This window comes from Meriones unguiculatus, chromosome 14 (assembly GCF_030254825.1).
Source record: "Meriones unguiculatus strain TT.TT164.6M chromosome 14, Bangor_MerUng_6.1, whole genome shotgun sequence".
NCBI classification, from domain to species: domain Eukaryota; kingdom Metazoa; phylum Chordata; class Mammalia; order Rodentia; family Muridae; genus Meriones; species Meriones unguiculatus.
Window position 1 is genome coordinate 88,892,321 of NC_083361.1, and position 16,255 is coordinate 88,908,575.

A 16,255-nucleotide genomic window follows, 5' to 3' on the forward strand; every position below is an offset into this window, starting at 1 on the left:
CCAGGGGGAGACCCAGCCTCAAAGAAATAGGGAAAAGGGGATTGACTAAGACATTCAACCAAGTCTCTGTGTACATAAACACGCTCACATACACTCACACACGGACACATCTGCACATAAGCATCTTTAAGAATAAAGGAAAATTATAGAGTTGAATTTTATGGAAATAGAACCAATACACTGATAATTTAGGTTGGGCTGCTCTGGGTTTTAAATATTCACCTGACCAATTTTCCCATAAGTGTGCCCTAGACAAAAGAAACATTTTCATTGTTGAATTTAAAAGTAAATAAAATTGCATGGTGCTAGTTGGGGTATTGTCTTTCCCATTATGGTGGCTCCATTTAATTTCTTTTATATATGTATACATTTTAGAAGGCTTCTAGAGCATTAGGTTTTTATATCATTTTTTAAAAGGCCTTGAGTGTTAGCTGTCTCTCCTCATTCCCTCTCTACCCCACACTCCCTTCTCCCTCTTAATCCCACTCTTTGAATTTCTCCATTGTCCCTTTATAACACTATATTGTACATATATCCTTGGAACATCCTTGCCCCCTTCTGTGGCTATTCTAAACGAACACACACATGTAAAGCATGAAAACTAGCATCTGTGAATAAGAGAAAATATGTTTGTCCTCTGGGTTTAAGTTGTTTCTGTCACTCTGGGTTTAAGTTGTTTCTAGCTCCATCCATTACCTGCAAATTTCCTGAGCCCATTTCTTTTAACAGCTGAATAATATTCTGTTGTGTAAATGTGTCACATTTTCATTATCTATTCTTCAGTTGATAGACATTGACTGCTTACAAATTCTATTATGAACAGAGCAGCAATGCACATGGATGAGCAAGTTTCTTTTTGTTAAGATGTAGAGCCCTGCTGGAAAGATGGCTCAGGGGTTAAGAGCACTGGCTGCTTTTCCAGAGGTCCTGAGTTCAATTCCCAGCAACCACATGGTGGCTCACAACCATCTATAATGAGATCTGTTGCCCTCTTCTGGAGTGGAGGCATGCATGCAGACAGAACATTTATATATAATAAATAAATCTTTTTAAAAAATTGTAGAGCCCATTGGGTGTATGCCTAAAAGTGGTATGGCTTGATTTTGTTGGAAAAAAAGTAATAATCAACCTCACCCAGCTACAAATCCTGCAAGCAAGAATAATAAATTACCTGCAAGATATTCCCGCCCGGGCAATAGTGGCACAAGTGTTATGACTAAGCAACTATTTTATGTGAAGCCTACCCCGCGAGATGAAAGCCATACCTGATATTGCTAATAAGGCTAAGATCTGAGAATAGGCCTGGAAGAAAACCTACTACTATTATTCTACTAAGTGAACATAACCATGAAATGACTCCTGATGATGAACTGCTAGACTCCCAGGTGAGGTCATCACCCAGCCCTCAGCACGGAAGCCTCTGCTCGACTCACAACTGGGCAAACGAAAGACCCTGAAACAGCCTGAAAGTGGAGCAAAACCACAATGGGACATTTATCTAGCAGAATATATATATGTATAAATATATGTGTATATACACATGTCTATATAGACACATATTCATATATGTTCTAATCGATATATATACACATATATATTCTGCTAGATAAATGTCTCATTGTGGGTTGATTTATTTTTCCCTCTGGAAATTTTTAATTATCATTATCATTTATTACAATTTATTCCATTTGTATCCCGTCTCTGGCTCCCTCCCTTGTCTCCTCCCAATCCCACCCTCCCTCCCTCTTCTCCCTCTATGCCGCTCCTCTCGTACTCTGATCCTACCACAGACTGCCTCTGAAAGATTCTGCTGATCTAAGTATCGAGGCAGAGGCTGAGACTCACAGCCAAACTTAGGGCAGAGTGCAGGGAATCTTATGAATAAAGGGGAAGATAGATAGAGCTCGAGGTGACAGGAGCTCCAAAAGGAGACAACAGAGCCATAAAACTGAGGCCTGCAGACTCTGAAGAGAATGATAACCCAACCAAGGACAATGCATGGAGAGGACCTAAAACCCCCGCTCAGAGGTAGCCCACAGACTCAACTCCAAGTGGGGTTCCTTGTTAGAGGAACAGGGACTGTCTCTGACATGAACTCAGTGGCCTGCTCTTTGACCACCTCCCGCTGAGTGGAGAGCAGCCTTACCAGGCCACAGAGGAAGACAATGCAGCTACTCCTGATGAGACCTGATAGGCTCGGGTCAGATGGAAGGGGAGGAGGTCCTCCCCTATCAGAAAGTGGATGTTTCAACAGCAGGAGCTGATGCACACAAGACCTGCCCAAGCTCAAGCTAGACAAAAATTCCAAAACAAAGGAGGCAATGTGAGCACGAAATCCCTCCCTAGTCCAGAAACTATAAACGTTAGGCCTGGGAGAGAAAAATCGGTGTTCTTCCGAGAAGTGAGAGTGTTTATACCAACTGCTCCCGGGTAGGCAGTGCTCAGGAGCGGATGTCCAACACAGATAGCCTCCGGGCTTCAGTGACTTTCCTTTTCCTTTTTCTTTTCTAAGGGAAAGAAGGTGACCTTTGGGATGGGGACCCGGGAGAAGGTGGCGAACAGGAAAGAATCTGCAAACGAGTCTAAAATATTTAAAGTAAATAAATAACATGCACAGTTCCCCACATCTGAGTGTAAATCCTGGACAAAATGCACAGAAGGCCAAACAAGTCGATGCCCTCCTTGCACCTTTTCTTTCATAGACGTTGGGGAAAAAAGAGAGAGAGGGAAGGAGGCTTCATCTTCTTCCTCTGTATATTTCCCTTCCTGAGAAATTTTCCTTGGAAGCTTGCCCTTAGAGGATTGCGAGCATCTTTTTGTTTTTTGTTTTTTAAGTTTTCAAGACAGGATTTCTTGGCTGTCCTGGACTTGCTTGGTAGACCAGGCTGGCCTTGAATTCACAATAATCCTCCTGCCTCTGCCTCCCTGAGCGCTGGGATTAGAGCCGTGTGCCACCATGCTAGGCTGATTGTGAGCATCTTTACATGTCAGTTATACCTCCATACTTCTAACACCTGGTAAATCTCTCTGGAATTCTCTCAATATCCATATAATTATAAATCCTCAAGCTTTTCTCATAGTCCAGTATCCCCAACTTCTGGTGAAATAAAAATTACTCCAGGCCAGGACAACTGTAAAAACACTTTCTTTGCATCACACACTGTGCCAGGAACCTAAGCCTTCATCTGGGAAGAAGCAGTGTCCATGATTAGGGATCAAGGAAAGATTGCCACCACGATCACACAGGACTTCCGAAGGCTGGGAGCAGCCCAGCAGCGACTGACAGGTGACAGGTGCGCCCAGTCGGTGCTGCCAATGTCCACCCAAAGCAGTGGTGCACACCTGAGAAGCAATGTCTTGGACAGGCCCTTCACTGTAGCCTGGTGGAGGCAGGAAAAAGGAGAGAGGTCGACTCCCGCTGCAGGTAAGGGAGAACTCACTTTGCTTCGCTTTGACTGCTGACCACAAGGAAAGAAAAACTCATACCAGAAAACATGGTGACATTAAAAGAAACAACATTGACTAGGAATGTATCTCAGTTGGTAGAACCCCTGCCTGGCATACACAAGGCCCCAGGTTCAACCCCCAATACCGCATTAACTAGGGATGGTGTCATACCCCTGTAACTTCCTCTTGGAAGGTGGAGGCAGGGGGATGGATGAAAATTTTAAGGTAATCTTCAACTATATAGATGATTTCAAAGGCAGCCTGGGTTAAATGAGACCCTGTTTCCAACAAGGAAACAAACAAACAAAACTGCCAAATACTTGAATGACCAGAACATCAGTCCTTATGCATTCATACAGTATTTGTCTAAAACACTGTATTAGTTGCCTCGCTAATGCAACAAAGTACCAAAGCAACTTAAAAAGAGTGGGTTTATTCTGGCTCTGGCAGGAGCTCAAGGCAGCTGCTCACAATATATCTATGGTCAAGAAGCAGAGGGAGATGAACATTGTGCTCAGCTCACTTTCTTGCCTCTTTATCTGATCTGTCAGGAAGGTCCTTGTCTAGCAAACCCTCACAAACAAGCCCAGAGATCTGTCCCCAAGATCCCAAGATCATGGTGTAGAGAATCAGTGCACACCATGTAAAAGTAAGGGACTCTTTGGGTCAGGGAGGGGCGAAGAGAGCAGTAACTTGGGGAGTCGTTGGCAGAGGGGCAGGGGTCCCCACTCAGGTGAAGACGGATTCTTGACTTCACCACAGAAAAGGATGTCAGGACCAATCAGTAAGAAGCAGAGTTTATTAGTAAGGCATTTTAACATAGATTTGGGCACAAGGGTTAACAGAGAGGCACTCAGCAAGCATCAGTATGGGCTTCCTTTAAAAACAAAGAAGTGCAAGTGTGTGAGCGTGTGTGCAAGTGTGTGCACAGGTGACTTCTGGTCCTTTGGAGCTGGAGTTACAGGTGTCTGAGAGCCACCCAGTGTGGGTGCTGGAATTTCTTTCACTCTCAACTGCTGAGCCACCATGGGCTTCTGCTTTTAAAGTGTGTGTGTGTGTGTGTGTGTGTGTGTGTGTGTGTGTACATACATACATAGACACACGTGCACATACATGTTCTTCTTAAAGATTTATTTATTATGTATACAGTGTTCTGCCTGCATGTGCACCAGCACGCCAGAAGAGGGCACCAGATCACATTATAGATGGTCCTGAGCCACCATGAACTCAGAACTCAGGACCTCTGGAAGAGCAGCCAGTACTCTTTAACTCTGAGCCATCTCTTCAGCCCCTCCCCCTTAAGATTTAGTATTTATTATTTATACAATAGTCTGTCTGCATGTGTGCCTGCACACCAAAAGGGGGCACCAGATAGTGGTTTCTGGGAATCAAACTCAGGAACTTTGGAAGAACAGCCAGGGCTCTTAACCTCTAAGCCATCTTTCCCATCCTATCCAGGACTCTTAAGAGTCATCTTTAGTTGTTTCCACAACAGCTGTGTGTGTGTGTGTGTGTGTGTGTGTGTATGAGAGAGAGAGAGACAGAGACAGAGACAGAGACAGAGACAGAGAGATTTGGGTGGGTTCTGAAGCTGTACCTTCAAAAGGTGGCTAAAAGATTTAAGTGAGATCCTAAAGTACCTCCTGGGGTGAGCTGAACAAGGTCATAGTTGTTAAGGTAATTATCTCTAGGGTAGATCACCTTCATGGGAAATTTTGTTAATTGTACTGGAATTCTTGACTCTTCAACTTGACCTTGGAATTAGGGGTTCCTTTTTCTCCCCATGGCACTCTTAACTTTTCCTGGCTTCCTATCCTGCCTCAAAAGATGAACTTGGGCTTGCTAAGCCACAAGGAAAGTGACTGAGAAAAGCTCTGGAAGAAAATGCTTCAGGACGGACAATTGAGAGGAAGAACGAAGAAAGTGGCGGTCAGTCAAAGACTGAAGTCAGGAAAGAGTAACGTTGAAACAGGAAGAGCAAGCAAAGCTTTACAAAACAAACAAGAACACTGGGGCCAAGAGCCTGAGTTCTGACCAGGTCTCCTTCCACTCAGCATGTTTGGCATGTCCATCAAAAACCTTCTGTTCCATTAGGCTCTATGCTAAAGCTATACTTGTGGGTGTTTGTTAGATACCCGTGTTGAGGGGTGTGGCCCCAATTGTCCCAAGTGATTGGAGAGGCGGATAAAGCTGAGGAAGGGAGGCATATACAAACTCAGGAAAATTACTTCTCCCACAGGTCATGAGAGGATAAACACTGTGTGAGGTAAGCCTGAGCTGCAGATGAAGTGTGGGACTGAGAAACTGAATACAGTGGGAGGTAACTCTTGAAGAGGTTTCTGGGGTGGAGGGGAGCGTTAAGATAGAGGAAAGGGTAAAAAGAACACTGCATAAATGCCCAGGTCTGTGGTGCTCTTCAGTGAGAGTTGTTTGGGGAGTCACATTCCAAGTGAGGATTGGTCGGTGTGCAGCTGATCCTTAGCACCTGTGAAAAACCGTAACTGTCATACAGGATTACCATTAGCCATGGAGGAAGAGCAGAGGGAATGGGGAAGGTGCTGTTCAGAAGAGACACAGTTAGGAGGGACGCCTGGTCAGGTACAGGACAGAAGAGTAGAAGGGGATTTTTTCCAGCTGAAAGAAGAGAAATCCAGGATGGAGAAGGGAGCAGTGAGATGGGGTAAGGGTGATTGCGGTTAGCCCTGAAGAACCGAACTAATCATGAGGACCCACATGGTAGAGGGAGAGACGCAACTCCTGCCTGCTGTCCTCTGACTCCACATGTGCATTTGTGCCTTCACATTCATATGCAAAAAATCATATTTTTTGTTCAGGATGGAGGAGGAGACCCAATAGAGAAAACAAATCAGGCTATGCCCATTCATCTGAATTTCTACAAGGAGGAGCCCAGGGGCCGTACTGCAGCTTAGAAAAGAGGAGAGAGGAAAGCTTTACTTGCATTGGTTAAGAAATCAATAAGGAATAAAAGTATGACAGAGAGGTTCCAGGAACTGCTGACATTTGTAATAGATGAGACATATACAGTTATCAAATGGAACTCTACAGCCTACAAGAGGAAAAGAGATAAGAAGCCAGCATGAGGATTCGCTGGGGTCTGGAAACGTGTGAGATCAGGAGCATGCACATCACGTACACCGGGTAAGTGTGAGTGGCAGAGCAGAACCCCGGAGCTAAGAGAATATAATCTGTTGTCTGAAGAGTTTCTCATTCTACTCTGAGCGAAATGTTTAGGGAGAGGAGACACACGGCAAGGGAGGGGTGGTTCCGATGTTACAGAAGGAGGGATCAGAACACAGAAGGGTTGGGCATATGAAGAGAGGGGCCTGGAAGAAAGGATGGCTTGATGGACATTTAAAGTGGGGGTGCTGGATTTGCTGGGCAGTTGTGAGGTGTGGTCAGTGGGTGCCTGAGCTGGAATGCAGAAATCACTAGACTAGAGAGGGAGATGCAGGGAGCTCAGGGTGTTCAGCAGGAAGAGCCAGCACCACGGTGGAGAACAAGATTGGCACAGGCACTGATGTCACCCTCAAGGTGGGCGCCAGCAGTGGAGGGAAGGACCTGTGCCCTGTGGGAAGAGCAAGTCAAGTCAGATGACGTCAGACTAGAACAGAACGGACTGTGAACACAAACCCCCAGTCCTATGGTGGCCATGGGCATCCTCCTCACCGTGGACGTGGGCGGGTGAGGCGGAGGCGCCAGTCCTCTTGTGCTCTCAGTATATAGAAATTCTAAGGCGGGCATCAGTGACGATGACATGGCTCTGACTTGGGAGCATACCATACAGGAGAGCTGAAAACTTACCAATGTGTTAAGAGGAGAGAAAAGAAGGGAGGAGGGGTGGCAGACGGTTGGGAGGGAAGATGAATGCAGAAGTATCAGGGACTACCTAATTCAGTAAATCTGGGGATGAGGAAAATATTTCTGCATGAGAAGTCTAGACTTTCCTAAATAAGACAATGAAAGTAGAGGGAACAGGAGACACGGGTGCTACCCAGGAGGACCACAGCAGATTCACAGAGAGAAATTAGCATGAGTGTGTGTGTGCACCAACTAGTACATACTACATGTAAAAGATTGTAGAGGAGGGCTGGAGAAAAGGCTCAGCAATTAAGAGTGCATGCTGCTCTCTCAGAGGGCCTGAGTTCATTTTTTTTTTCCTAGACAACACTGTCCTGGAACTCACTCTGTGCGTGGCCTCCAACCCACAGAGATCCTGACTCTGCCTCCAGTGTGCTGGGATTAAAGGCGCCACCATCGCCAAGCAGAACTTTTCTTTTTACAAATAACATCCAATTATAAAGGAAAAATTATTGGAAACAAAACAGGCACAAAACAGGCACAAGTTAGACAATGTTGTTTTTTTTTCATAACACATATTTTCAAAATAATGAAGCTTCTCAGTCAATATAAGAATTAGAAATATACTATTTTTTGTACGTATGAATGCTTCATTGCACGTATGTTTAAAGTACACCATGTGTGTGCCAGTGCCAGCACAGGCCACGAGAGCAAGGAGTGTGCTAAGCCACTGAGCTATCTCTCAGGCCTGTTCAGTGGTTTTGGTTTTTTGCCATTTATGTAGAAGTTGATGTTCTATGTCTACCTCAACTACTGTGCAGCTCTGGAGGCCGCTCTCGGCGTTCTAGGTGTTGGTGGCCTCAGAACCCACTCGACCTCTCTTAACTCGGTGGTCTCCTGCATTTCTGACAGCTGGACAGAGCTTCTGAATAAGCACGCAGAGCTCCTCTGTGAGAAAGGCCTGCTGCCATGGTGCGCTCCGGGCAGAACCTGCGTGCTTTTCTGTGTGGAGCATGTGCTTACATGCTGAGCCCTTCATTGTTGGAGGGACGTGAGCGTGAGCAGGTCTGTATCTGTTTACAGGCCTGCCTACACGACGTGTGGTCAAACTGATTATGTTTCCTCCCATGACACAGGCTCTGCGGAAGGTCATGGCTGTGAGTGCTAGCAGTGCGGCTGCTGTGAACAGCTCTGACACGCGCCTGCTCACTGGCATCCCGGGGCTGCAGCACCTCCAGTGTGGCTGTCCATCCCCTTCTGTACTGTGTACTAACTGCCCTGGTGGGCAATGGCATTGCGGTCTGCGTCACCCTCGCCCAGCCAGGCCTCCGTGAGCCCATGTACCTATTCCCATCTATGTGGGCCAGTGCTGATGTCCTCCTGTCTGCCTCCACCATGCCCAAGACCCCGGCCAACTTCTGGCCAGGTTCTAGCCACATCTCCTTTGATGGCTGCTGACTCAGATGTTCTTCATCCACTTCCTCTTCGTGGCTGGCTCTGCTGTCCTACTGGCGATGGCTTTTGACCGCTGTGTGGCAATATGCTCTCCTCTACGCTACGCCGCCATCCTGACGAGGCAGGTCACGGCAAAGATGGCCGCTGCTACCCTGACCCGCAGTGTCGTGATCATGTTCCCGTCCATCTTCCTCCTCAAGCGGTTGCACTACTGCCGGGTCAACATCCTCGAACACACGTTTTGTGAGCACATGGGTATCGCCCGTTTGGCCTGTTCCGACATTTCCATCAATGTCTGGTATGGGCTGGCAGCTGCTCTTCTCTCCACAGGCCTGGACACCATTCTCATTGCTACTTCCCACATCCACATCCTTCAGGCCGTATTCCTTCCGCCTCTCTTCCCAAGAAGCCCGGTCCAAGGCCCTGAGCACCTGCGGGTCCCATGTCTGTGTCATCCTGCTGTTCTATATCCCGGCCCTCTTCTCTGTCTCTGCCTACAGGTTTGGGGGGAGACAGATCCCATGCTATGTCCACATCCTGCTGGCCAACCTCTGTGTGGTCATCCCACCATGCTCAACCCTGTGATTTATGGAGTGAGGACAAGGCAGATATTGGAAGGTGCTAAGCAGATGTTTGCAAATATCACCAAGGAACTCCTTCCCTGTACTTATCAAATGCTTTGTGTTCACTGCATCCTTGCTCATACACTTTCTAGTTATCCCTGTATCCAAAACTGTCATCTAGTCACACCAACCTCTGACTGAACCCAGATGCACTACTTAGTTAATGGAACTGTAAGTTTGTCAATGGACTTAATTTTCTATCATCTGTAAAGAAAATGAGAATGATGCAGACACACTACACTATAGCATAACAAACAGTGAATATATGTTGCCCACCAGCTCAGGAGGACAGGAGGGGGAGAAGGCGAAGCACAGGGCTCGAAGGCTGAGAGCAGAGCAGAAAAGAGCTCTGGGAGCCACTTCAGGGAGATAAATCCAAGAGCGAAAGCTGTATACCCCTTGGGGACTGGGTGGGGGCTCTTCCTGAGCAGAAACCTGATGCCCAACCCTGCAAATATGGCCTTATCAGACTCAGCAAACTTAACAATAAATTCCTTTCTGTATGTATATATGTTACTGTCTAGGTGGCTCAATCAAGTTTGGTTTCTCTGCCACTTAATGAGTTAACTGCAACAGGTATCAGTGAAGAAATCAAGAATACAGCAAACAGCAGAGGCAGAATCAGAGCTAAAGAGAGGCTTTTATTAGAGGTGAGAAACCACACAGAAGATAAAGACCCTCCACAAAGCAGAGGGCAGGAAGCTAAAAACCCATCTTCCTGAGAGCTAGTTTTTAAAGTGTCTAAAGGGTTTTCCTCTCCTCATTTGGATTTGGTCAATTTGAAGAGAGACAGGGTGGCTGACTGGCCCACATCTTGACTTCAGTGAGCCAGCACGTCATCGGCGGCCATCTTGGAAGTTCACCATCTTTATCACCTATTCATGGCCTCTCCCCTTGTCTGCCTATCAGGAAGTCTAACTATTGACTATTATATGCACATTCATTCTCTGAAGATCTTTAATTAACAAAATCACATCAGAAAAAGTCCCACCTTGATCTTTTGGCTAAGATCAATAGTGAAAGTCCCAACTTCACACATTAATGTTTCTTGTGCTTTCATTTGCATGTCAGCTCTACTTAGTTAACACAAGCTTTGTGATACTGTAGAGATGCAGACCCCTGAAAACACAGTCAAGGTCAAAAAGTTAGGGAAGGACTGAGAATGTATGTGCTCAGGTGGTAAAGGAAGGGAGGGAAGAAGGTTGAAGAGGAGGAAAGGAGAAAAAGAGAAATGGAGGAAGGAAGGAAGGAAGGAAGGAAGGAAGGAAGGAAGGAAGGAAGGAAAAATGCTAACAACAACAAAATTCTTTTTAAAGTTTTTTCTTTAAAGTTTGGATTAAACTTCTATGTTAAAATTTATCATAATTCAATAATTAACTTGTCCATATTTTAATTGATAAAATATTCTAGTAACTAAATCTTGTCTATCTTTCTGCTTTTTTGTTTTGTACATTCAGTGCTCAATACAAGGAATATCCCCATCTACCCCCTCTCCCCTCTTAATTCATAGACGCGCATACACTGCCCTATTTTCAAGGTTTAATATTTCAAATCCAACTAGATCTTCAGCTGCACCTCCATGGATATACTTCATAAATAGGCACTCATTTTTAAAATTACTTCTGATTTTTTCCAGATTTCTGTGACTGTAGCAGATTCAGTTTTCAAAGCTTAAATCTAAAGTTTGATTTCATTAAACATTCCTCCAATGATTTCCCATTCTTAAATGTCAAGGTAACACTATTAAGACCTCTTTGATACCACATGGATGGTCTATTTCTGATATATCATGCACTAACCCTTTCCAAATGCCCTGCATTTCAGGTAGAGCCATCCCATCTCAGACAAAGAAAAGACTTGTTTCTACTCCAGCCAAACGTAGCCGGCAGACTCTTCCCAGGCCTTAGGTGAAGCCAGAATTCTCACCACACAGAAAAGTTCAGGACAGATCATGGTGAAGCTATTTTATTACAGATATAAGAACAGGTGCACACACACACACACACACACACACACACACACACACACACACGAGAGGGAGAGAGGGGAAGGAAGAGAGAGATCTCATTTAAATATCTTAACAGTAGCTGCATATAAAATCTGTTTGGTTGTTGGAGCTACACTGATTTAGTGATCTGAAGGGGCAGTAAAATGCTTCAGCCAGGGCAACAACAGGATATTTGAGGGAGAAGTCCTGAGATGATCCAGTATTGAGAGGTAGCAGAGCCCAGAGGCCTCGAGACAGACCACTGACTCACTGCAGCGAGCATCTGCCAGTGCAGGGTGTGGACAAAGGGGCACTATGGGACACACTAACAGCTTCCACAATGAAGTTTTTCTTTTGACAGGGGGTGAGGGAGCAGAGGTAGGAGATGAGTGAGATTGGGGTGCATGATATCAAATTCACGAAGAGATTTATATAGATTTATATAAAACAAGACAAAAAATACTAACAATAGCTGGTTGTGCTAAAATCCTTTAATCTCAACACCAAAGCAGTCAGGTTCAGCCTGGGATGCATCGTGAGACTGTCTCAAACAAACAACGAAACCCACGGAGACCTTGGGTCTAGACAGGTGGTTCCGTGAGAAAAAAGGATCTTTTCATTGCAAGCTGGCTTGGGCTCACACAGCCTCCCCAACAGAGCGAAGACAGCAAAGAGCCTCGTGCTCGGGTTAGGTGGTTGATTTATGTCGGGGGGCCTTCTGGCGTCTTGCTGACCCCTGAGTTTTGGCGTCTTGCTGACCCCTGAGTTTTGGCGTCTGGCTTGACCCGCCTACTGCCCGGATACAACAGTGCATTCCTGGCTGACCTGGGGCTTTCGATAAGATCATCTTCCGGAAATACCTTAAATCCTTCTCTCCCTCAGGGCTTCCTAAGTAACTCTTCGGAGGAACTTTCCAAAAAAACCATTATTAGCACATCTTGGTGGGTCATCCTGTGATTTCTAGTCACTTAGTAACCCTGCCAAAGGCAATTACATTCCTTTCGCCCTGACTATATAAAGTATATACTAAAAATAATAAACGGAGACTTTGATCAGAGATACTGTCTTGGTCTTCATTTCTCATGCCTTTGTCCCCTTTTTTATTCCCACTCCCCCATTCAGGATCTCCAGTGACAGACCTGCAGGACGGGTCAGATTTAAAGATTCCAGGCCCTCTCCATACCCAAAGCAGGGGGATTCCTGACTGGCAAGCATCTATTGGTTGATACACAAAAGGAGATGTTACATTTGAATTGATTGGCTATAGGAAGGCCCTCCAAATCATTAATGGTCTGATGTCCCTTGTTTGGCTGCCCTAGGGGAGAGGGGCCGGTTTCCTTGCAACTGTATCTCTAGTGGGTAGGAAAAGATTGCGATTGCAAAGAGAGCAACAGAATCAAAATATCTGGGCACAGGGGTCTTTTCTGAGACTGATACTCCTATCAAGGACCATGCATGGAGATAACCTAGAACCCAGATATACAGATGTAGCCCATGGCAGTTCAGTGTCCAAGTGGGTTCCATAGTAATGGGAACAGGGACTGTCTCTGACATGAACTCAGTGGCTGGCTCTCTGATCACCTTCCCCTGAGGATGGAGCAGCCTTGCCAGGCCACAGAGGAAGACAATGCAGCCAGTCCTGATGAGACCTGATAGACTAGGATCAGAAGGAAGGGGAGGAGGCCCTCCCCTATCAGTGGACTGGAGGAGGGGCATGGGTGGAGAAGGGGGAGGAAGGGTGGGATTGGGAGGGGAGGTGGGGTTGGGAGGGGAGGATGGCAGGAGCTACAGAGGAGATACAAAGTGAATAAACTATAATTAATAAAAATTTAAAAAAAAAGATTGCAGTAAGGCTAGTTCTTCCCCTCAGGTGGCTGGACATGTCTCCACCTGTCTGACCTTTGTTCAGTCTGTGCTTTAAACTTTGAACCAATACCTCAAAAAACTTGAGTTTGGATCCCCAATACCTATGTTTTAAAAAGCAAAGTGTGTGTGGACAGGTGTGTACTTGTAATTCTAGATCTGAGAAGGGAGGACAGTTGGGACTCACTAGCCAGCCAATCTAGTCACTGAGCTCAGGTTCAGTAAGAAACATTCTATCAAAAAATAAGGCAGAGATAGCCGAGAGGTGGTAGACACGCCTTTAATTCCAGCACTCAGAAGACAGAGGCAGATGGATCTCTAAGTTGAAGGCCAGCCTGGTCTACGGAACTTGTCCCAGGACAGGCAGGGCTATACAGAGAAACACTGTCTGAAAAACCAAAATAATAATAACAATAACAATATAGAGAAGAAACTGAAGATGATACCTAATATCAACCTATGGCTTACACAACACACACACACACAAATATTAACATAAAAAATAATTGTAGATTTCTTAGAGTATAAGAAGTTGAAATTGTAACATATCACACCATACATAAAAAAGTAGTTCAAAGACAGACTATGGCACATATGTGTTGTACTTGAAAGTTTGGAGTATAATTTTTAGTACTCTTACTGTATATATATATGTTCCTGTGTGTGCAGGTGTGTGATACTGTGTGTTCCTGTGTGTGTGTGTGTGTGTGTGTGTGTGTGTGTGGTCAGAGGACAATCTCAGCTATCATTCAAAAACCATTCCCCTTATGTTTAGGACAGGACCTCTCACTGGTCTCAAGAATGTCCATTAGTTTAGACTGGCTAGCCAGCAAGCCCCAAGGAAGCTCCCGTCTCCACCTACCCAGCACTGGAATTAAACTGCGCCCCACCACGCTTGGCTTTGTTACATGGACTCAGTTTCCCGAGCGAAGGGTACACCTATTCGATCAATTGGTTGTCTCATGGTTAAGAACACAACGTGATAAACCGGTGAATGTTGAAGCTGTAAGACAGTTCCTTCCAAAGGTGGAGAGCTGGCCTAGGCTTTACTGCTCCTTTAGAGGACCACGGTCGATTTCCGGTGCGCACTCACAGCTCACATCACAGCTGCCTTTAACTCCAGCTCCAGGAGATCTAAGGTCCTCTTCCAGATTCCTGGAATACCTGCACACACAGGACACACATTCGCTTTCTCTCTCTCTCGCTCTCTCTCTTACACACACACACACACACACACACACACACACACACACAGCCAAGACTACACAGAGAAACCCTATCTTGAAAAATCAAAAAGAATAAAAAAGAGCTTGTCAAAAATAAAAATTAAAAAGTTTGTCTTCCTATTATCTCAGGGATAGTGGAGTCAATGGTGAATACTTTATGCTCTACAAGAAAGGGTAAACACTCTTTCCAAAATTAAAGATAAAATTAAATTAAAAGTCCAACCCTAAACCTACCCTATTCACACCATTCTGGATAATGTGTGAGCAATGGAACTAGCTCCTTGCAGGAAAAGCTTCAGGAAGCTTTGGGACAGAAAATGTCAAAAAGATAAAACTTGGTGCCATAAAGACATTCTGGGGCTGGAGGGTTGGTTCAGCGGTTAAGAGCACTGACTGCTCTTCCAGAGGACCCAGCAACCACATGGCAGCTCACAACTGTCTATAACTCCAATTCCAGGGCATCTAACACCGTCACACAGGCACACATGCAAGCAAAACACTAATGCATATTACAAATAAAAATAAATGAATTCTTTAAAAAAAAAAAAAAAAAAGACATTCTGAAAGGCAGAAGTTGGTTCCAGAAAAATAAGTTTTATTTCTTTGTCTGTCTACCCGGTTTTTGTTGTTTCTTTGTTTTTTGAGATAAGATCTCAGCTGGGAGTGGTGCATGCCTTTGATCTCAGCACTGTGGAGGCAGAGGCAGGTGGATCACTGTGAGTTCGAGATTAGCCTGATCTACGAAGGGAGGTCCGGGACAGAAAGGGCTACACAGAGAAACCCTGTCTCAAAAGCAACAATGACAAGAACTACCTCAAAACCAAACAGAGATAGGGTCTCACTCTGAAAGCCCATGCTGTCTCACATCCACAGCAGTCCTCCTGCCTCAGCCACACAAGTGCTAGAATTACAGGCAAAAAGAACCATATGTGGATCCTTAGAGTAGTTTCAACGAAGTAGCTGCAGAAGCCAGGTCTGTTGGATGCCAGAACATATAAGAAAAAGATTAATCGATATGCTGATGTCCGTGGAACAAGGTTGCCAAAATACTGCCACGCAGTTATAGTTAAATCTTCTGCTTTCTTTACCTTAAAAACTATTGCTTATGGAAAACAAACAAAAACACAACCCAGCCACAGCAATTGAATTAAATGTTTCATTGGTTCACATTCGGGTAGAAGCTCCTTAATTAACCATGCAGCTGTTACTATACAGATGTGTTAGTTTCCTGACTAGCAGGCTGGTCTGCAAACCACTTTGAGTACCTTGCCTCACTTTGAGTTCCTGCTTTCCATGTCCCCGTAGCAAGAACTCACATTTAGGATGGGGACAGGGTACAACAGGCAAAACCAGGGGTTCCACGGGACTCACAATAAAAGACACAATATGGAGAATATGCCACCAGGACTTGGGATAGAAATGGCTTCTGTGGTGGTTCTAGGGTGTTCTTCCAGCCTTGTCTCTGCACTGAACGTGAGAGAGGGGCTAGAGAGGGAGCTCTGGGGACACTTGGTACAAAAAAGACATAGTTGAAGGCGGGCAGATTACTCACAGGGGCTTCTTTGCTTACTCCTCCAGCACCCAAACCCTCTTCCCTCTCCACAGTGGCTAAGGAGAGCGCCATTCTCCTTGGAGAACATGACCTTGCAGAGCCCATAGACAGCAGCTTCCTTGAGCGTGTTAAGCCAGCCAGGAAGTTTGAGTAGGAAGAAGTAGAGGTAGCAGCTGTAGGAACAGAGGAAGTTGAGAAGTCTAGAACCCGCTGAGACCCAGTTAGCACAACAGCACCAGGCAGTAGAGGACTAGACTGGAAGTCAATTCATGGCCCTGCTGGG

The 16,255-nt window shown here is 45.4% G+C and overlaps 1 protein-coding gene across 1 annotated transcript; it reads left to right on the plus strand.

Moving 5' to 3' along the window:
- Positions 1 to 3,204: 3,204 nt before the first annotated feature.
- On the plus strand, positions 3,205 to 9,485 carry LOC110558324 (olfactory receptor 52B6). The gene is given in 7 exon segments (XM_021653167.1): positions 3,205 to 3,424; positions 8,350 to 8,499; positions 8,502 to 8,534; positions 8,537 to 8,719; positions 8,722 to 9,104; positions 9,106 to 9,289; positions 9,292 to 9,485. Coding segments are annotated over 7 exon segments (1,347 nt in total).
- Positions 9,486 to 16,255: the final 6,770 nt, after the last annotated feature.